We start from the raw sequence: 22,564 nt of genomic DNA on the forward strand, positions 1-22,564 counted from the left end.
TCTCCCTGCAGACCCGAAGGAAAAAAGAGAGAAGAAAAGAATTCTGCTTGTGTGGATTGAGCATTAGAGTGGGACACGCCTAAGAATAGTTCCTCCACAGTTCTGGGGAGTATTATCTGTTGCCAAATTGTACTTTCCAAGCACTTTGTAAAGTGTTCTGCATACAGTAAACGCTCAATAAATACAATTGAATGAATGAATGAATCCCAAGAACCAAAAGGCTTTCAAGGGGATAGCCCACCTACTGCTTGAGCGCCACTGTACCCCTGACAGACAGAATGTTTACAGTGTCGTCCAATGGCTGCCTTTCTCACTTATGTATTGTATGTCCATCCTCAGCACTAGCAACTGACGTAGGAACAAGATGATCAGGTTAGACACCATATCTTGCCCCAGACAGAGCTCACCATCTAAGAGGGTGAGAGAATGGATGGTTTCACCTCATTTTACCCAGATCTGCTGTGGGAAGAAGCGTGGCGTAGTGGATAGAGCACAGCCCTGGGAGGCAGAAGGTCATAAGTTTTAATTCCAGCTCCGCCACTTGTCTGCTATGTGGCCTTGGGCAAGTCACTTCACTTCTCTGTGCCTCAGTTACCTCATCTGTAAAATGTGGATTAAGACTGTGAGCCCTATATGGGTTCCACCCCTTGCCTGCCGTGTACTTCTGTTTCCTCATCATAAAATGGGGATAAAATTCCTGTTCTCCTCTTTCTCTTATGAGCACGGTGGGTAGGGGACTATGTAAGATTTAATTATTTTATGTCTACCTCAGTGCTTTGCATATAATAAGCACTAAAATACCACATTTGTTATTGTTGATTGCATGGTGAGTTCTAGAGGAGAGTTGTACCCAAAGACACTGGACAGACGGATGTCAAGGAGAGGCTCCAGTTCAATTTATGCTACTGCTGATTTTCCCAAACTCGGGAAGAATTTGGCAGCTAAATGTGGCTGTGGATTCAGAGCTGGGAGAAGCCTGAAATTTGGCTCCTCTAGCCACAGCACTCTAAGATCTTTCAGGTCCTCTGACTCCCAGGCTCATGCTTTTTCCACTAAACCACAATCAATCAATCAATCAATCGTATTTATTGAGCACTTACTGTGTGCAGAGCACTGTACTAAGCGCTTGGGAAGTACAAGTTGGCAACATATAGAGACGGTCCCTACCCAACAGTGGGCTCACAGTCTAGAAGGGGGAGACAGAGAACAAAACATATTAACAAAATAGAATAAATAGAATAGATATGTACAAGTAAAATAGAGTAACAAATACATACAAACATATATACATATATACAGGTGCTGTGGGGAAGGGAAGGAGGTAAGGATGGAGAGGGGGAGGAGGGGGAGAGGAAGGAGGGGGCAAAGTCTCGGAAGGCCTCCTGGAGGAGGTGAGCTCTCAGTAGGGCCTTGAAGGGAAGAAGAGAGCTACCTTGGCGGATGTGGGGAGGGAGGGCATTCCAGGCCAGAAGGATAATGTGGGCCGGGGGTCGATGGTGGGACAGGCGAGAACAAGGCATGGTGAGGAGATTAGCAGCAATGATTCTTCTGTGCAGGGAATGGGCTTATCAACTCTTGTACTTTTCCAAGTGTTTAGTAGAGTTTTGCACAAAGTAAATGCTCAATAAATACCACTGACTGAGGAAGCAGCGTGGCTTAGTGGAAAGAGCACAGGCTTGGGAGTCAGAAGTCATGAGTTCTAATCCTGACTCAATCACTTGTCAGCTGTGTGACTTGGGGCAAGTCACTTAAGCTCTTTGTGCCTCAGTTACCTCATCTGTAAAATGGGGATTAAGACTGTGAGCCCCACGTGGGACAACCTGATTACCTTGTATGTACCCCAGCACATAGAACAGTGCCTGGCACATAGTAAGCGCTTAACAAATACCATCATTATTATCATTACATGCACCTCAACTGGAACAGAACTAAAACTTCACCTTCCCCAAGAGGAATTCCCAGATTAATCCTACCGCACAGATCCTGCAATCACAACAACCACCACGTTATGGCTGACCTTAGTTTAGAGGTCAGATTTAAAAAAATACAATTACATCATCATCCAAAAGCCTTCATCTACATATGCTTTTATTTATTTTTTAAAATGCACCTATCTTTAAGAAAATCTGGTGTCCAAATAAAGCTGCCCCTAACAGGCTCTATGGCAATTGCTGCTTTTATCCATCTAAAAAGCTAAGGATACTATACAGACACACTTTGTGCTTCTTTACCTTAAGAATAGCCTGCCAATGTATATTATCTATTTTAAGGCTATCATCTAAATTAGGTCTCTCCATCATCAAATGATTTTACTCATTGAATTTGAACATCAAATTTAATACAACTTCATTCTCTTGTTATTTGTAAAATAAAGTCTGTTAGCTTTACCTGAAGTGCTTTGAGTCATCTTATTCCAGTAAGGATCAATCTTCCCTTTGAATCTGATGATTCATCAACAGTCCAATCACAGAAGACTAAAAGCAGCATATCATTTGGGTGTGGGGTTAGAAGGGAACAGATGAATAGAAAACAGCCAACTAATACCAAATGATTTACATTATGGAATATAGTTTACTTTAGAAAACATCATGAATGACAATGAACTTTCAAAAGTAGGATGAAGTCAGGCTTAAAGGCAAAATTACAGTATCATCTAGGCAGAAGCAAAGAGTTTACCTCATCACTAGTTTAGACTGTATTGGTCAACATGGTTCTTTGCATCTTTTGGTGGAGAGTAGGTAGAGAGAATATGGTATTACATCTTAATTATAACTTTTTTCCCCAACCAATTTGGCCTGTTGGTCCATGAAGGGCCCCCAAATACCATTTTCCAGGCATCTAGACCATGAGCCCTCTGTGGAAAAGGTTCTAGGCATGAACTGATTATCTTAAATCTACTCCAGTGCTTAGTACAGTGGTTGGCACATAGTAAGTGCTTAACAAATACCAGTATTATTGCTTTCGAGACCACTTTTTATTCTAGTGTTTCAAGATGATATGTAGTCCTCACTGGCTTCCAAGTTGAGTCTGAATTTGCCTAGCTCAAGACAGAGAACCTTTTCCCAATCCCGATGAAACAGACTCCATGAGAAAAGTGCCTACAGAAGACACATGAAGAATATAATTTTTACATCTAACAACTCATTGCTCAGCTAAAATTCTGCACCCATAAAATTACTCAAACCACTTTATGAACCAGTATTTCTTTTTCTGAGGTGGCTCCAGCACCTTTTGGTAAATGAACATTCCACTCTTTGAAGAGGACGTGTTCAATTTGAACAAGTGGTTTTTGTTGCATGTGTCCTCTGCAGCCAGAAACTGAGGCTTTGTTGGACACATCAAGGCCTTTCAGAATAACAGTGATCATTTTCTCACTATTCTGGCAGTTCAAGAAAGTTACCTTCTGCTCCCGCTTGGCTGCAATTTGGATGTAATGTCTCTCACAAAAGGTTTGCTTAGGGGAATTTTTTTTTTTAATTTTAAAACTACATGTCTCTCACTGTAAATTAAATTTACAGTCTTTCACCAGCAACCAATTTGTTCTGCATAGTAATTCTACGTTTGCTGCTAGAAAATCCTATCTATGGTAGGAATAACTGAGGTAGAATGGGAACCAGGATGGTACAGTAGAAGGGTTGCTGGTCTGGTATCTTGAAGGAATTGGGTTCAAGTCCAAGTTCTGCCACTAGCCAGCTGCATGTCCTTAAGTAAGTCACTTAACCTCCTCTGTAGCTCAGTTTCCTCACCCTGCAAAATGGGGAGACTAATAACAGCCTTTCAATCAACCTCACAGGATTATTTGGTAGGGCAAACATTTGATAACTATTGCGAGAGCACTTTGGGAATAAGAGCACTATGCAAAAACCAAGGTGTTCATGATCCATACACTTACTTTGAAGTTACTGAGGTCAGGAGACCTTCAGGTGTGCCACACCTCTTGGAAATATAAGTCCCAGGTTGCTAAAGCTAAGAGGATTGCACAATGAGTTAGGCCTAAACTGCAGGTTCTTGAGCCTCCTAGGCTTGGGACTGGATCGGTTCCTGCCCCACAAAAGTTAGCTGGCTGAGTTTGATTACTGCTGCTTTCCACCTCCCCAAGCTCAGGCCACGGGGCTACCATGAATGTTCAGCGGGCTTAGTGGTCCCCCTGTGGACTGAAGGCTCTTCTAAACACTCAGGAATTCTGGTTACAAACGGAACCTGGGTTGGAGTTGGTCCTGGAGTTTGGCTCCGTTCAAATGGATTGCAGCTGGATACAAGGCAGGCCAGCCAACAAAACAATTAGCATCTCCCAGGGACTTTAAGGAGGCCAGGGAGCTCGACTAATGGCAACTCAAATACCTCTGCTCCTTTCTCTTATGTTTTTCTTAAGTTCCCATGAAAATTTTAGGCATGTGACATCTAAAAGTAGGTTTCACTTCGGGCAAACACAAACCTGGATCCACCTGAAGAAAGAAAGGGGGAGTGCAAGTGTTATGAAGGCCACAGAAAGTTTGGATAAGGCTGGTGAAAATTTTGCAGACATAGATTTTTCTCTAAATGTGAAAATATGCAAGACAGGTCTCAAGTCTTCCAATTAAAAATACATCTGGTCTAGTCTTCTTGTACATCTGTTAAAATGTGGACTGAGACTGGCCCCATGACTTCTGCGAAGCCCAAACAGTCTGTCAGTGTCTGCAGGTTAACGTGACCTTGATTTATCCTGAGGTGTCACTGACACACTCTCTCAAAAGGATGAAAAAGGACTAAATAATCTTCATCATATTTTGACATCAATGTCATTCTGACAACGGGGCTTTATATTATTAGTGAGAATTTCACTTTTTGCTCATTCGCAACCTTGTTTAAGTCTGCACCGTAGAAGGGACAGAAGTCTAGCCTGGTAAATATGACAGTCACAGATCTGTTCCACATGTATTGAGGGTGAGCAAATGGAAACTGTTCAAACCCGAGTTCAGTACCGACCACACCTTAAGTGCGAAACTCCACACCTAAAGTGCCAAACTCCGAAGCCCCCTAACAGAAGAGTATCCTCAGGCAAGCAAATGGTTTGCTGAATAGCCAAAGGACATTCTACTGTTGTGGACTAACTCCGCTAGTTCAAATATTTTATCGAACCTGCAAATGCAACAAAGTGTGCTAGAATCCACAGATCCTTTTAGAAAATATTTATTCTGAAAAAATCACTCTGTACAAATTTAGGTAGAACATTCGCAACACCGCAGATTTATAAAAATGCTAACACAACACAGAGGGCTCAAGTAAACTCAAGATCTGTTTTTAAATTACAAATGAAAAAAAGTCTTCTAGGAAGCAACTCTAACAAAAACAAAAAGTCTACAAGTGTCCTAGAAATCATCGCAAACCATGAGCAGATCCATTTTGATAACTTTTGCTGACCCACTTTGAGCTACCTTCAGATACATAACGTCTGGAAGGGCGGCGAGATCCTCAGCGTTTTATAAATCCCCATTTATACATAATGGTCAAACACTAAACTCAATTCCCAAAACTGGTTGCACTATCACTGTACACGGACTTGTGCTCTGAGAAAAAGCCCAGCACGATTTGTTCATAATTTTCTGTTTCGCTACCAAAAGTGGATTTTCTATACACTTGTTACAAACATCTGTACAAACCAACGAGGCCTTTGGAAAATGGTGATGGTTCTGACAGGAGAAAACTTGACAGAATATCATTGCTTTCAACAGTCCATCTGAATCTGGACATTAGTACAAATAAAGCAGTTTAGTAAAATTTCACAAAGAAAATTCACCTGGGGAAAATCTTTGTTTCTTCATGGGAATCTAAAAACATCAACACCAGGCCTAGGACTTGCTCCTAATTGTGTAGCGACGCTGGTGTTTCCACATTCTCCCTAAAACTATCAGAATACAGCTCACATCCTTTCCTCTCCACTTCCTTCTCTACCTCTTAGCCAGGCTTCAAAAAATCACCTCCGCATATCAAATTGGGGTATTTCCCTTTCACACCAAGAATCCCCCTTTGGAAACAGTTATTCGGCAGGACTTTTGTAAACATGATTAACAACTAGCTAGAGATGGAAATGAAATTGGCGGCAGCGGCCGGGTAAGCCAGTCTCAAATGAATTCTTCACATTGTCTCTCCCCTCTTCTCTTCCCTTCCCCACCCCAAAACCCAAAACATGGCTCATAGCACAAGGGTAGCAGAAGCAGCTACGGAAACGTCCCGTTACAGCCAAGGATGCCAGGCTGGATCCATACGGCACAGATTATCCAGACTATTTGCAGCTGCTACCAGGGTGTTGACTTTGCTCTCCCCGCCTTCAAACTGGGCGAGGTTATGAAGTCGAGTCATGATGGCGGTCACTGCTTTTTGGACCAGCGAGACCAGCTGCTGGCTGTCCATGTTCTCCGGCTGCCCGGCAGCAGAGAGGGGAGAGGAGGTGTCCTCTTGGGTTTTCTTATGCCAGGCAATGATTTCATCCCGAAGCACAGTTTTCAGGATGCCGTCAACCTGTGCGTGTAGAAGAAAATGAGTTAATTATGTCACACTGAAAGTACAGCCAAGGGACATAGAGGACTTTTAACTCAATAAGGAAATAAATTGCATTTTGACATTTGGGTCCCACTTTGCAATCTCCAGGCAGTGCTTGGTGGCATAGAAAAACTCGTGACCTACAGCAAAGCCTTCGAATCTGTTTTGGAAAGAAGCGATTTCCTCCTCCAGAGAAAATTTTCAAATGCTTTAAGGAAATGCCATCGAGGGTTGTCTGGCTAGGAAGGAACAGTGCTTCTTGTCTAGCCTTCAAAAACAGTTACAGGAGCCTAATTCAACTACATGCTTGTGTGTCTACTCTATTTTTAAATATAAAATCAATTTAATATATTTATTATGTTTTTACCATCAAAGCATGCATAGATAATTAGCTTTTAGATGTACATGAATATGTACACAGGAAAGGGATAATAAGGAAGCCTGCCAACCAGGGCATTTTAACTGTCCTTTCCTCCCCTCCCATTCTTTCAACAGATCCTAATTTGTTCTGAAAAGTAACAATGTTTGCTGCTAGAAAAAGCCAGTACTTACCCGTGATAGGAATAACTGAGTTAAAAACACGACTTTGCTCTAAGTCACTGAGTTCAGGAGGCTCTGAACCACACCAAGGCTATTTGGAAAGTTCCCACAGCCCCTCCAGCTAAACAAATCATGTGTATTTAAGCTGAGAGTTAACTAGTTGTTCGGCCTCAAGTTGTAATTTTATTTGTCTTTTACTATGGAGGGTTTTTTGTTTTTTTTAATGGTACTGTGAGGACTATCCCATAATCAGCCCCCCCACAAAAAATGTAAAACCACCAAAGGAACTTTCTATGTCCAAATGAAACTTTGTATTTTGATCCTTAAGGTCCAGATATAGTGTCTGGGTAGAGATTAATACACCTTCCTATAAATGGGTTTATTCACCCATTCACCAAACCAGAACTAAGAGATAAAGCTTTTTTTTTTTTTTGGTATGACCTTGGACAAACATCCTTTCCTCCTTCCACACCTAAAAAAAGACTAAGGGAGGCGTTTGGGGATTATGTTAAGTGTTCTGCCTGCTAAGCCTTTGGTATCTTAAATCTCTAATTCTAGTCAGAATCCACAAGAATTTCTGAGCTAGATCTGCAGCCCTTGGCCTCTCAGGACATCTAAGCTTTCCACTACCTCTGCATCTATGCCTTCTGTCTTCCCCTCTCCCCTTATCTCTTACCCTTCTTCCGCTGCCCACTCCATATTGCTGCCCATCAGTTCCTCTCTCCCACTACTTGTGTTCTCTTGCAAGCCTCAGCTATCTATGAGATTACACTTTCTACCCTACTGGAACAGTTTCCCAGCAATTAGGTTTAAAAATAAGAATGGTTAAGAATGTATTATTTGCCATGCTCATGCTAATACAAGGTAATCGGGCCCATGCAGGCCCTGCCCTAAAAGAGGGCTCACACTCTAAGGCGGGGACAGAGAACAGGTACTTAAATCCCTGTTTTTCAGATGAGAAAACTGAGGTACAGTGATGTTAACTGACTTGCCCAAAGTCACACAGCAGGCAAGTGGCAAAGTCAGGAATTCATTCATTCATTCACTGGTATTTACTGAGCGCTTACTGTGTGCAGATCACTGTATTAAGCGCTAAGAGCCCAGGTCTTCTAACTCCCAGGCTTGGGCTCTTCACATTAGGCCATGCTGCTCGCTATACATATATGATGGCATTTATTAAGCTCTTACCACTCACCAAGCAGTAGGCTAAACACAGAACATACAAAATAATCAGATCAGACCCAATCTCTGCCCTACATGGGGCTCACATCTAAGAGAGAGTGGAGAAGGAGAACAGGTATTTTACCCCATTTTATAGATGAGGCAGTGAAGAGCGACTAGACACAGGTCTTCTGATTCCCAGTCCCAGGCTCTTTCTACTAGGCAACTTACATTCAATTGTTTTATTCTGATTCCACTACTTGTAAATGTTTTTTTTTTCATTCATTCAATCAAATTTATTGAGGACTTACTCTGTGCAGAGCACTGTACTAAGCGCTTGGAAAGTACAATTTGGCAACAGAGTCAATCCCTACCCAACAACGGGCTCACAGTCTCGAAGTGGGGAGACAGACAACAAAGCAAAACAAGTAGACAGACATCAACAGCATCACTAAAAATAAACAGAATTATAAATACACATCATTAATAAAATATAGAATAACAAATATGTACATAGTACATAAGTGCTATGGGGCTGGGAGGGGGTAGAGCAGAGGGAGGGAGTTGGGGCGATGAGGAGGGGAGGAGGAGCAAAGGAAAGGGGGGGTGCAGTCTGGGAGGGCCTCCTGGATGATGTGAACTTTTCAGGTCTGCTTCCTCCTTTAAATTGTCAGCATTCACATTCAAGGCATGCATCTTGGGCAATCACCGCATTTTCCCCAGAACTCATTCATTCAATCATATTTATTGAGCACTTACTGTGTGCAGGGTACTGTAAAAGCACTTAGGAGAGTGCAATACAATAATAAACTGACACATTCCCTGCCCACAATGAGCTTACAGTCTAGATATGAGCTTACTTACAGTCTCAGTTCACGTAATACACTCAGTGGACACTGAATACCATTACTACTAACGATTCCACAAGGAACCCCACCTTTTAATAATGATAATAATCGCATTTGTTAAGTACTTACTATGTGCCAAGCACTGTATTATAAGGTGGGGGGGAAGTGTCAACCACAGTACCTGTCCCATATGGGAAAACGGATCCCCATTTTACAGATAAGGAAAATGAGGCACAGAGAAGTGACTTGTCCAAGGTCACACAATATGTAAGTGGCAGAGCTGGGATTAGAACCCAGGTCACTGACTCCTAGGCCCATAGTTTGTCCATTAGGCCACACTGCTTTTCATTTCTGTCAATAACACCATCCACCTCCCTTCCTATTAACCTGAAACTTAGATAACATCTTCCAAGCCTCACTGATTTTCAAGTCTTGCTACTCATCTAACTCTTGCTCATTCTTCCTCCAAAGCGATTCATAGACCCACCCTATCCTCTTCAGCAATAGAGTATAAAGAGAGGTACATAAGTGCTATGGGGAGGGGTGGTGAGACAGAGAGGAAGAGCTTAGGTAATGTGGAAGTGCTGAAATGACAGCAAGGAGGGAAACAGTGTGGGAAGATATTCCCTCTCCCTTCTGCATTGTCCGTGCACTTGGGTTTGCACCTTTAATTCACCCTACCCTCAGCCACACAACATTTATGTACTTATCTGTAATTAACGCCTGTCTCCTACTCTAGACTATAAGTTCCTTGTGGGCAGGGAACATGTCTACCAACTGTTATAATGTACTCTCCCAACCACTTAGTACAGTGTTCTGCACACAGTAAGAGTTCAATGAACACCACTGACTGACGGACTGAAATGTCTCCCGAAGATGAGATTTCAGAAGGGCTTTGAAGATGGGGAGAGAAGAGGTCTAAAGGATGTGAAAGGGGAAGCAGCTCCAGGCAGGAGGGTTGGCATCACCAAAAGGTCGACAGTATTTGAGACCAGAACAAGGCATACTGAGTAGGCTGGCTTGAGAGGAACACAGTGTGTGAGTTAGGGTGTGGTGGGAGAAGAGCGAGGTTAAGTAATGGGGAAAGTCCTGATTAAGTTCCTTAAGCTAATGGACAGGAGTTTCTGCTTGACGTGGAGTGGAATGGGCAACCAATGAAGGTTTTTGAGGAGTAGGAAGAGTAGTATTTATTAAGCACTTAATAAATGTTCACAGTATTGTACTCAGCACTGGGAGAGAATATACAGGTGGAAATTAGACATAGTCCTTGCCCAAGGGGATTTCCCAATCTAAAGTATAAGTGGAGACAGATGCATCTGGAATGATGTAACACAAAACTCAAAAGAGACAAATAGACAAAACACAATCAATCAATCGTATTTATTGAGCACTTACTGTGTGCACAGCACAGTACTAAGCGCTTGGGAAGTACAAGTTGGCAACACATAGAGACGGTCCCTACCCAACAGTGGGCTCACAGTCTAGAAGGGGGAGACAGAGAACAAAACAAAACATATTAACAAAATAAAATAGAATAGATATGTACAAGTAAAATAAATAAGTAGAGTAATAAATACGTACAAACATATATACACATACACAGGTGCTGTGGGGAAGGGAAGGAGGCAAGGCGGGGGGATGGAGAGGGGGAGAAGGGGGAGAGGAAGGAGGGGGCTCAGTCTGGGAAGGCCTCCTGGAGGAGGTGAGCTCTCAGTAGGGCCTTGAAGGGAGGAAGAGAGCTAGCTTGGCGGATGTGGGGAGGGAGAGCATTCCAGGCCAGGGGGATGACATGGGCCAGCGGTTGATGGCGGGACAGGCAAGAACGAGGCACGGTGAGGAGATTAGCTTCAGAGGAGCGGAGGGTGCAGGCTGGGCTGGAGAAGGAGAGAAGGGAGGTGAGGTAGGAGGGGGCTAGGTGATGGAGAGCCTTGAAGCCGAGGGTGAGGAGTTTCTGCCTGATGCTAGGTTGATTGGTAGCCACTGGAGATTTTTGAGGAGGGGAGTAACATGCCCAGAGCGTTTCTGGACAAACCAAATCAGGAGGCTGCTGCGGCAAGAAATGTGCACAGAACATTTCATAAAAATGATACTGGCAGCAGAGTGAAGTAGGACTTGAGGGGAGAGATGGCGGGGGGGAGATGGGCAAAGAGGCTGATGCAGTAATTGAGTTGGGATTTGAAAAGTGCCTGGGCCAGTGTGGGGACAGTTTGATAGGAGAGGAAGGGGCAGATATGTTGGAGAGGAAGAACTGACAGATATGGTGACAGACTGATACCATTCTTCCTATTGCTCCTGCCATTTGCAAATATTCTGCATGGTTTCCCCATTACATGGTAAGCTCCTTATGGGAGAAGAATATGTTTTGTGCTTCTGCAGTATTTTCTGAAACATTTAGTACAGTGTGTTGCACTGGGAAGGGTTAAATAAATGCTATAGCTACTTTAAAATCTTGCTGAATTGACTCCCTTAGTTTGGTAATACAGCGGTATGGTACATAACGAAAATGTGCTAACTGAAAAGCAGGGTGGCCTAGTGGGCACAGAATGGGCCTGAGAGTCAGAAGGACCTGGGTTCTTGGCTCCACCACTTGTCTGTTGTGGGCCCTTGGGCAAGTCACTTAACTTTTCTTGCCTCAGGTACCTCAACTGCAAATGGGGATTAGGACTGTGAGCCCAATGTGGGGAATGGACTGGGTCCAGCCCAAATAGCTTGTATCTACCCCAGCACTTAGAACAGTGCCTGGCACATAGTGAGCGCCTAACAAATACATAAAAATATTTTAAATGCAGTACTTAAAAGGGGACCACTTACCTTAAAGTTAGGCTGTGCAAAACACCGGGCAACAGCAATCATAGATGCAGTTAATGGGCCCGAGACCCCAATCATGGTCAGGAATTCAGAAATGTTAGGGGTGAGGCGGAATGGGACAGGGCGATTGGCATCCAGATCTCCTGTAGCATCATTGATATCAAATCGAAAGTAGGCAACATTGAGTTTGCCCGTATCCTAAACACCAGAGAGAGACCCAGTCAGAAGCCGTCTAACACCAAGGAGGAAAAAACATTTGGAAAAACCCCCAAAAGGCTTAGGTTTCGTGGGCAGCAAATTACCTGAGCGATCTGTAACATCTCTGGGTTGAGCCTATTCAAATGAAAGACGAATTCTGCGAAACCAATCAGAGCTAGCTGAATGGTGAACATCTTGCGGAATGTCCAGTAGTCCGTTGCATTGGGAAATGTGTGCAGTGCCCACTCCTTCAGCATGCTGCGTGGCACCATGTTACTCTGAACTTCTTTGAGGATATCACGAAGGACCTACCAACAAGGAAGAGTCATTTCAAAAAGGGTTGCCAGGTTTCAAAAGACACCATCAGCTGACACCGTCCTCCCACTCAGAGGAAAAGTTGTATTTCTAAACATCCAAGTGCTTAATTTAATCATTATTGTTATTATTATTGAAGTTACACATTAAAAAGAGAAATCAAAAAAGGTGATCCAACTAACAAATGACACTGATGCACCAAAAATTCTTTCCTGTGAGGCACAAGAGGCAAGTGAGGCAGGAAAGAAAAGTGGACGACGTTTGGGTGAAGGCAAAAGCTTCTAATGCCTTTTTCATAACCAAAAATTTCCACTGTACCCACTGGACCAGAGCAAGTGCCACTTGTCATGGGAGGTTGCACAGTCACTTCAGAAAGACTCCAACTATCTCTGAACGTAATCAAAGAGATCTGATGACTTGCATCCTACTGAATTTAAAAGAACTAGTGGTCCTACGAAAGAACAGAAAGTTGGGAAGGAATGGCAAAGGAAATAAAGGATGATGCTGGTAACTAGACACCTGCATCCCCAAATCAATCAATGATATTTACTGAGTGCTTATTGTATGCACAACAGTGAACTAAGCACTTGGGAGAACTGTACAATACAGAGTTCATTCAATCAAATTTTTGAGCACTTACTGTGTGCAGAGCACTGTACTAAGCACTTAGTTCCCTGAAAAACTTCATAAACATGTCAACCCATTTGCAACTGCCTCAAAGAGCAGAAGATTACAGGAAACAACTAACCTAGTTTAGTGAAGAGCAAATCATGACAGCCCAATTTAATTTCCTTTCATGACAGAGTGACAGGCAGGTGTAGACAAGGAAGAAGCAACTGATACTAGCAATCAAGCTTTCAGTTAAGCTTTTGCTCTATTCCACCAGATATTCCCAATGCAAAGCTGGTAAAGTAACTTACTGTTAAGATGGGGTACACCACTGGCTTAAGGATCAGTTCTGAAGCCAGTGCTATTCAGTATTTGTATATGAAATCTTTGTCAATGAACATACACATGAATCATTGAGTACACTCACTGTTTAGGAAAGATTACTAACAGTTGGAATTTTATTCCAAGTGATCTTGATAAATTATGGAAATGGTAACTCTAAACAGAAGGAAATCAATTAAAGACAAATATAAGGTGGCATAATTAAGAAGAACAAACAACTATGTGGTAGGGCAAGTCTGGTGAGCTGTGAACAGCAGAAAGAAAGCTACAAAGTCATATTTGTGTATCAAGTGAAGGCCAGTCAGATAAGAACTGCCTTTATGAACAAAATTGGCTTAGTTCAATAGGCATCTGACTTGACAAAGTCTGGCACATAGTGAGCGCTTAACAAGTACCATAATTAAGCTCGCTGTGGGCAGGGTATATATCCGTTTATTATTGTATCATATTCTCCCAGACACATAGTAAGCGCTCAATAAATATGATTGAATGAATGAATATGAGAAGCAGCATGGCATAGGGGACAGAGCCCAGGCTTGGGAATCAGAGGTCGTGGGTTCCAATCCCCACCTGCCACTTCACAGCCGTGTGACTTTGGGTAAACTACTTTACTTCTCTGGGCCTCAGTTCCCTCATCTGTAAAATGGGGATGAAGACGGTGAGGCCCACGTGGGGCAACCCTATTACCTTGTATCTACCCCAGCGCTTAGCATATAGTAAGCACTTAACAAATATCATTATCAGCAGTAAGAGAAGCAGCTTGACTTAGTGGAAGGAGCCCAGGCTTGGGAGTCAGAGGTCATGGGTTCTAATCCCGGCTCCGCCACTTGTCAGCCGTGTGACTTTGGACAAGTCGCTTCACTTCTCTGGTCCTCAGTTCCCTCATCTGTAAAATGGGGATGAAGACTGAATACAGTGAGCCCCACGTGGGACAACCTTGCATCTACCTCAGCGCTTAGAACAGTGCTTGGCACATACTTGTACATATTTACTATTTATATAGCACTTACTGTGTGCAGAGCATTGTACTAAGCACTTGGGAGAGTACAATACAACAAAGTTCATTCCCTACCTGCAACAAGCTTAGTGTAGAGGGATTATTCAGTCACATCTCTTCCAAAAGGCCTTCCTCAATTAAGTCCTCTTTCCCCTGACTCCCTCTCCCTTCTACTATGTCTTTGCACTTGGATCTGTATTTTTGGGCCCTTGATATTCTCCCCAACCTCAGCCCCACAGAACTTATGTACACATATGTAAATTATTTATTCATATTAATGCCTATATCTCCCTCTAGACCTTAAGCTCATCCTGGGCAGGGAACATGTCTACCAACTCTGTTGAACTGTACTCTCCCAAGTGCTTTGTACAGTGTTGTGCACACAGTAAGTGCTTGATAAATGCCACTGATAACCCTTTCTGGTGATCTGAAACATTACAGAGAAAGGTAAAATAAAATCATCCCCTGTAAGATTAGCCTCATTTCAGCTGCAAACATCAAGAGGGCTTGTTCAGGTGTTTCAGGAAACAGCCTCTAATTGCATGATGTGTGGGATAGCTCTTCTTGGGGATGGAAGTAAAAAACATCTGAAAACTACTACTGTATTTAGTTACTGCAGTATATACTGGGCTAATTAACTAGAAACAGAAACGAAGTCAGGAACTACTTCTCTGCATGAATGAACAGTTGAATAGCAATGACACCGCTTCAATTAAAAGACTATTAGAGACAAAAGTTTCATAACCTGAAGGAACTATTTTGCAAATCAGAAGCAGATGTTACAAAACACTTCACACCATGCTTTATCTTGAAAAATCCTAAGACTGACTTTCCTTTATTGCAGACATTACAAAGAAGACAAAGCTCAACCTAGGTGTTTTACTGGGCTGGCACAAAACGTAACAGAATGGCACTGGAAAATATTATAAGGAACACGTGATCCAGAAAATTGGCACCAGGCATCAAATATTTCACTCCTGAATTTATAGACGAGAGTACTCAAAAGGTGCTTCCCATTTGCTAGTTTGAATTAAATTGAGTTCATGGTGGAAAGAAGTGACCTAAACTAGTTAAGGGGGAGGACATCCAGGGAGTTGGGTTGGGAATTGGGGGTGGGGGGGGTGGGGGGAGGGTGTGTGTGTGTGTGTGTGTGTGTGTGTGTGTGTGTGTGTGTGTGTGTGTGTGTGTGTGTGTGTGTGTGTGTGTGTGTGTGTGTGAGAGAGAGAGAGAGAGAGAGAGAGAGAGAGAGAGAGAGAGAGAGAGAGAGAGAGAGAGAGAGAGAGAGAGAGAGAGAGAGAGAGAGAGAGAGAGAGAGAGAGAGAGAGAGAGAGAGAGAGAGAGAGAGAGAGAGAGAGGGGAGATTGATTCAGCGAGGCCTTATGGGGTCTGTGAAAGGAAGTGTCTATCTGAGTAGGGTATGAAGCCCTGTGTAGGGTTGGGTCAGAGTTTGTGGGTGATGCATACTGGGATCAGCAGTGAAGAGACCTTATTTTGGGTGGGGAGTATGAGGGCCGGGTGTTGAGGGTTTTGTGTTCTTTCAGCATCTGCTTCCCCGAACTATGTGCCCATACTCCCTTTCTGATGCTTCCAGCAACCTCAACTTTCCGTTAAAATAAGTGCAGGGAGTACTGGGGTAAAAGCCTGGTAAGTATATGCCAGGGAAGCCAAAGAGTAAAACTATACACTGTCATTGTTTCAGAACCTGCCTTTTCAGCTAAAACCTAAATTCTACCAGTGCTTTTCCTCTCAATTTGCACCTCCTCCCCAAAGCCTTTCAATATTTGACAACTCTTCGCTTACAGGAGACCTGGGTGTACAGGAAAAGTGAAAACCCCCGGACTTCTACACTGTGCTCCCTAATCCTGAAAGGCATTTGTTATCATCAACAGAGCAGCAATTTGGCAACTGTTAAGAAAATCTGGCTGGCCTAAAGAAAGTCACCAAGAACCTTTGGTTCCACAAATACGTGGTGGGTCAAAAGAATGAATAAGAACAGGATACTAGTGGCTGCTACAAGTGAATTGAAAGGAAGCTCATGCAAGCTGAGGGGTTAAGTGAAAAATCACTTAAATCCAAGATGAAGCCTAGTTTCAAACATTGAGACTTGGCAGAACTGTTGGGTGATGATGATGATGATGGCATTTATTAAGCACTTACTATGTGCAAAGCACTGTTCTAAGCGCTGGGGAGGTTACAAGGCGATCAGGTTGTCCCAAGGGGGGCTCATAGTCTTAATCCCCATTTTACAGATGAGGTAACTGAGGCCCAGAGAAGTTAAGAGACTTGCCCAAAGTCACACAGCTGACAATTGGCAGAGCTGGGATTTGAACTCATGACCTCTGACTCCCAAGCCCGTGCTCTTTCCACTGAGCCACGCTGCTTCACGCTGTTGGGTGACCAGTGCAGTGGACAGGCCAGCCAAGCAAGGCAGCAGTCAGGGAAGACAGCATACTCCTCAAGTAACAGCTTCAAGGAGATCTAGATGGCCAGAGATGGGCTCACTCTGAATAGTGTCACCTTCGAAAATACAGGCCAGCCACAGGCACATGTATATTTGCCATCTGTTGCTCCAATAAGCAGACACACATTCAATGCTCTCTGAGGTTCAAAGTTTCCTTAAACTTGCCGGATTCCTGCTGAATCCTCCATAATCTTAGGAAAGTTAGGGTCTTCTAATAAACCCACCGCAAACTCAAGACATCTCCTCAAGAAATGCTCTATTGGTTTCAGGTGGTTTCAAAACTATAGCTTTATAGAGGAAAGATGAGGAAACATGCAACCAGGGTGAAAAATATGAGGTAGCAAAGTGATGAAGAGGTTCATCAAACCCTCCAAAGTGAACGGGAATATTATTAATCACAAATTGACTACCTGATGGCTGGCTTGTGTCCCTCGTGCTTGCACTGTGGCCAGTCGGTCATAATAACGAGAAATGGGGTTGTCATGTTCAATGCCTTTTTTGGCACAGCGTTGCTTGTATATTTCCACCAGGGAAAGAGAAGAGGGATTGTCTTCAACAAGACGCATCTGCGGAGAGACCGCCACCACACGGGGAACTGGAAATAATTGTGGAAAGGAAAGAGGGAAGAGGAAAAAACCAACAACAGGTTAAAGCCATATTAAAATCCAGAAAGGGAACTTTAACAACTTGCAAAACGTTCCTCCTAAAACACTGGGAGCGCAGTCCTATACTCGGTGTTTCATCATTCATTCAACTGTATTTATTGAGCGTTTACTGTGTGCAAAGCACTGTATGTACTAAGTGCTTGGGAGAGTATAATAGGAAAGACACATTCCCTGTCCACATTGAGCTTACAGTCTAAATGGGGAGACAGACATTAATATAAATAAATTACAGACACGTAATCATCAATAGCATGTGTTGTGTGTCTGTGTGCAGCCCACTGTACTTGTACTTGGTCCTGCAGAACAATGCAAAAAGAAATAATGAATGTCAGTGATGGTGAATTTTTATTCTACTGAGGGAGAAAAATGGACAAAATTGGAGTAACAGCATGGCCTAGTGGAAAGAATACAGGCTTGGGAGTCAGTGGTCCTGGGTTCTAACCCCAGCTCCACCACTTAATTGCTGCGTAACCTTGGGCAAGTCACTTCATTTCTCTGTGCCTAAGTTCCCTCATCTGCAAAAGGGCAATTCAATACCTGTCTTCTCTCTTCCGACTTCTGAGCTCCATGTGGGACCTGATTATTTTGTATCTACTTTAGCTCTTAGTACAGAGCTTGGCACAGTAAACACTTAAATACCACAATTATTATTATCATTAAAATTGTCAGATACACAATAGGGAGAAGAAAAAAGGCACTTGTTCAGATGACAAAAATGAAAGTACACAAGAGAAAGGCAAGTATATAGTTTTTCTCTTAATGTAGCATCTGTATTCTTATAGAACCTGGCATTAAGGACAGCACAAGCTGTCTTATTCACTGGGTCCACTGCCACATACATGTACACACGTTTCTTCCGACATCATGTCACCCTGCACCCAGCCAGGTTTACGTTGTCAGAAGAATTTTCCCGAATTCTGTGGTACCACTTTAGGCAAAGCAGGGAGTGAAAACAAACTGGCAGAACTGGGAGAGTATAATAGGAAGCAGATACATTCCCTGACCACAATGAGAATACACTCTAAAGGGGTTTAAACTGCTCAGGCAACTGAGGGAATGGCATGACCTCTAAATGAGGGGCTAGGCAGGGAATACCGGAGAGAATGACTTTTAGAGAGGTCTCTGAATGTGGAAAGGGAATGGTTTTGGTTTCGACAGTATGAACCGCAGGGAGGATGACCAGCAATTTCAGCAGCTTAAGGGAGAGATTTCTGGGAGTGGTCTCAAAAGAGAGTCACAAGGGCGAAATCCACATGAACAAGAATCTGGAAGGCAGAGTGGAGGCAGAAGGAGGATACCACCCATTTTCAGAGTTGAGATACAAAAGGGAGATGGGCCAACAGCTGGAGAGAGAAGTGGGAGGATGAGGGAGGAGGTTAAAGGATTATTTTTTCCAGCAAAAGGAAGCTTTGACCAGAGGGGGAGGAGTCCAAAGAGTGGGTTGTTATTTCAAAAGAAAAAAAAGGCTCCAAAAATAAATTTTCCAACCCAACTCCCATACACAATTTTCCTAAACAATATGCTGTGGAGTTCTATAACCTACACTGCGTGCAGAAACATTCTTAATTAGTTAAATTCTTCTCTGTTGCCATCATTTAACTACAGGGGAGAGGAACTGAATGTGTGGGCTTTGGGGAACATCAATAAATAAAACAACAGGGAAGGGAGTTGAGAGATTTTCACCTAGACAGTAACATTAAATGAGATCTGCAGATGTGGTTTAATACTAAATTATGTGGTTTCAGCAGCAGCATCCAGTGATATTATAGTTAAGGGTCAGTTCCTATTATTAAGTCCATTTTTCAGGAATTGGTACTTTAGCCATTTTAATTACTTGGATTTCAATTTGGTATGCAATGTTGTCAATACAGATGCTTTGGTTTCCTAATGAACTAAGGCAGCAAATTTAGTTAGGTGTCAGTTAAAACACACCAATTAACATATTGTGTCAGGTGCTTCTATTAACCTGGTTTCATTCCTACTAGAAAATGCTGTTCTATTAAAAATAAAACTCCTTACAAGAACCATTCTGAGGTAACCTTGGGACCTTTAATTTTGTGCTAGGAGACCATGTTTCTCTGAGGTGGAGGGTGAAGGAGGAGATTAACAAAAGGTTATTTAGACATTTGTATTAATACAAATTTGGCAACTACTCTGTTTATATTTTTTAAAAGCACTTAAACACTTGCTTTGTTTGCCTTTGAGATCAAGAGCGTTGCTAGGTTAAGAAGTGGATCTCTCTTTCTGTTTAAGGACCTTCTTTTGGTCCCATTTTATTTCTTACTAGAGGGGATTTTGTTTGCAGGTCGGGTCATTAGGGTCCAATTTCTCAATTAATCGGTAGCTGATATGGGATTCACAGGTCCAAGATGAGAGTGCGGTCACGATGAATTTTATAACTGAACTGCCCGAAAGGCCCTGCCTGCACTCCTGGGTCCTTGTGCTTTCCCCTGACCCTGTTCCTATCTGTGTCTCTCCATGGCAGTACTCATTTCCCTAGCAATTCCTGGGTCCTTCCTTGACTAGACTCTCTCCTCCCTGCGGCTATCTCTTTCACTCCCCTTCCCTGATGTCTTCAATTTCTCAGGTCCTGACCTCTCCATTTCCCCCAATGTGGAGTAGGGGAAGCATTCAGACATGCTAAGGGATGGGCGCAAACTGCAACTTCAGCTTGTGAGTTTACTCTTCAGGAATAACAAAGTCAGTACTCCTACAGCTTGATTGATTTTGCCCTTAAAAAAGTTGTGTTTGCAGTTAATTGAATGGCCACCAGTGCCTCTCTCATACATAGTCAAATAACACAAACTCAGAGAAGCAGCGTGGCTCAGTGGAAAGAACACGGGCTTGGGAGCCAGAGCTCATGGGTTCTAATCCCAGATTCGCCACTTGTCAGCTGTGTGACTTTGGGCAAGTCACTTAACTTCCCTGTGGCTCAGTGACCTCAACTGTAAAATCATCTGTAAAATGGGGATTAAGGCTGTGAGGCCCACATGGGACAACCTGATCACCTTGTAACCCCCCGCAGCATTTGGAACAGTACTTCACACATAGTAAGCACTTAACAAATGCCATTATTATTATTAAATAACCATTATAATGCCATTTTGTATGGACCTGGCTTAATTGCATCTACTCCAGGGCCAAGTGTTCATTACCCAATATTCTTAAGCATTGAAAATCATATTTTTTTAACATGATGAAAACTGGCACTCTCAGTCCAGGGAGGAATGGAGTTGATAGTACAGGAAAAAGATTCACATAATATTACATCAGATAATAATAATAATGATGATAATAATAACAACCACCATCACCACTCAGGTCTTTCTGACTCCCATGCCCATTCTCTATCTGATAGGCCATGCTGCTTCTCAGTGTAATATATAGTGTAAACACTAGATAAGTGCAAATGCAGAACAGCAGCATGTAATACATAATCAAAGACATCTAAATGCTTGCCTAATCATCAACAAGTCACAGATTTAATCTTAGGGTCAAAGAGGTCAAATGCCTAAAAAGCAGGTCACACTTTGGTCGCATGAAACAAACATAACCAAGAGGTCCCTCTCAAACTGCTTTGGCCATTCCTCTCCGATAGAGAGAACTGTTTAAACACATACAACCAGATACCTGTGAAAAATAAGTGCCTCTTTGTGGTTTCTTTTCTCTTTTCCAAACAGGGATTCAGAAGACGAAGCAGCTGTAAAACCCGTTCTTCTCTGCGAGACTCTGTCAAGCAAGCGTCATTCATCACTAGATACGGGTAAATCTTCCCATTATGACCTCGGATATACAGTCTTCTGGCTGCGGTATTGTGCTTCTGTACTATCTCTACCCTGGGCATGAATCTGTAAGAGAAAAAGGTAAAACATTTGAGCTCTCTCTGAAATCCGAATCCTATTTGAGAGGAAAATAAAAATTTAAAGATATGAATTATGTGTAGAAAAATCTGGCCCTCTCCCACAGGGGGCAATTCAAAATAGGTACTATGAGGGGCAGGTGATCTAAGAAGGGATGAGGGGAGTTGGGGAATGACAAGTGATGCCCCTAACAGTCAATCAATGGTAATTACTGAGCATTTACTGGGCACAGAATACTGTATTAAGCATTTAGGAGAATACAATAAAGTTTTCCTTTTTTTTAAATGGTATTTGTTAAGCACTTACTTTATGTCAGGCACTACTCTAAGCACTGGGGTAGGTACAAAGTAATCAGCTTGGGCACACTCCATGACCCACATGGAGCTCACAGTTTTAATCCCCATTTTATAGATGAGGTACTGAGGAACAGAGAAGTGAAGTGACATTCTGAAGGTCACACAGAACAGAAGTGGCCGAGCCGGGACTAGAACCCAGGTCCTTCTTACTCCCAGGCCTGAGCTCTATCTACTAGGCCACATGATCCCTGCCCTCATGGAGTTTGTATTTTAGTGGATAGCTATTTATGAAAGCAAATTTTACACAAGAGACAGATGTAAGGATAACTTATTTCAATGCCTAAAAAAATCCAGATTAATGAGGTGTCCCCAACCTAACATTCTGGAAAAAGCTCAGAGAACCCCTTCTATACATCCGGAAACCGCTCTGGAGTGGAGAGGCACATCTGCTCTTTCATTTCATCATGTGAAAAACTAACCAGTATCTGCTCCAGTAAAACTCCAAGGCTCCTAAGCAGAGCAGGGCTTGGCAACTGGGAGGCTGAGATGACAGAAACATCTTCAAAAACCCTCCGAAAGAGGCCTTCCATGACTAAGCCCTCATTTCCCCTTTCCAAGGTCCCCTCTGTGTTGAGTAAGCACTTGGCTGAGTACTCCTTAAGCACTCTGATACTCACCCCTTACGCACTTTGATACTCACCTCAGTCCAAATGCGCTAATGTATATAGCCTTATCCTCCAATATTTCCCTTACCTGTAATTTAACAGTTCATTTCCCCCTGAAGGCTGTGAGCTCCTTGTGGGCAGAAATGGTGTCTACTAATTCCACTACATTTTACTTTCCCAAGTGCTTACCACAGTGTTCTGCGCACAGTAAGTGCTCAATAAATACCAGTCATTGAATGATTGATGTGTCACAACAGAAGGACCCCTAACCTGCTTGCAA

The 22,564-nt window shown here is 42.9% G+C and overlaps 1 protein-coding gene across 1 annotated transcript in view; it reads right to left on the bottom strand.

Annotated features, from left to right (window-relative positions):
* Positions 1 to 5,153: 5,153 nt before the first annotated feature.
* LOC119942767 (transformation/transcription domain associated protein) overlaps positions 5,154 to 22,564 on the bottom strand; it is a 160,482-nt gene continuing 143,071 nt past the window's right edge. Inside the window, exons 67-71 of the mRNA XM_038763700.1 lie at positions 21,094 to 21,311; positions 17,209 to 17,393; positions 12,179 to 12,382; positions 11,880 to 12,074; positions 5,154 to 6,498 (exon numbers count right to left, since the gene is read on the bottom strand). Coding sequence (XP_038619628.1) covers positions 6,214 to 6,498; positions 11,880 to 12,074; positions 12,179 to 12,382; positions 17,209 to 17,393; positions 21,094 to 21,311 — 1,087 coding nt within the window. The 3' untranslated portion in view covers positions 5,154 to 6,213. The remainder of the gene's footprint in view (positions 6,499 to 11,879; positions 12,075 to 12,178; positions 12,383 to 17,208; positions 17,394 to 21,093; positions 21,312 to 22,564) is intronic.

The sequence above is a fragment of the Tachyglossus aculeatus genome, chromosome 21 (genome assembly GCF_015852505.1).
Source record: "Tachyglossus aculeatus isolate mTacAcu1 chromosome 21, mTacAcu1.pri, whole genome shotgun sequence".
Taxonomy (NCBI): domain Eukaryota; kingdom Metazoa; phylum Chordata; class Mammalia; order Monotremata; family Tachyglossidae; genus Tachyglossus; species Tachyglossus aculeatus.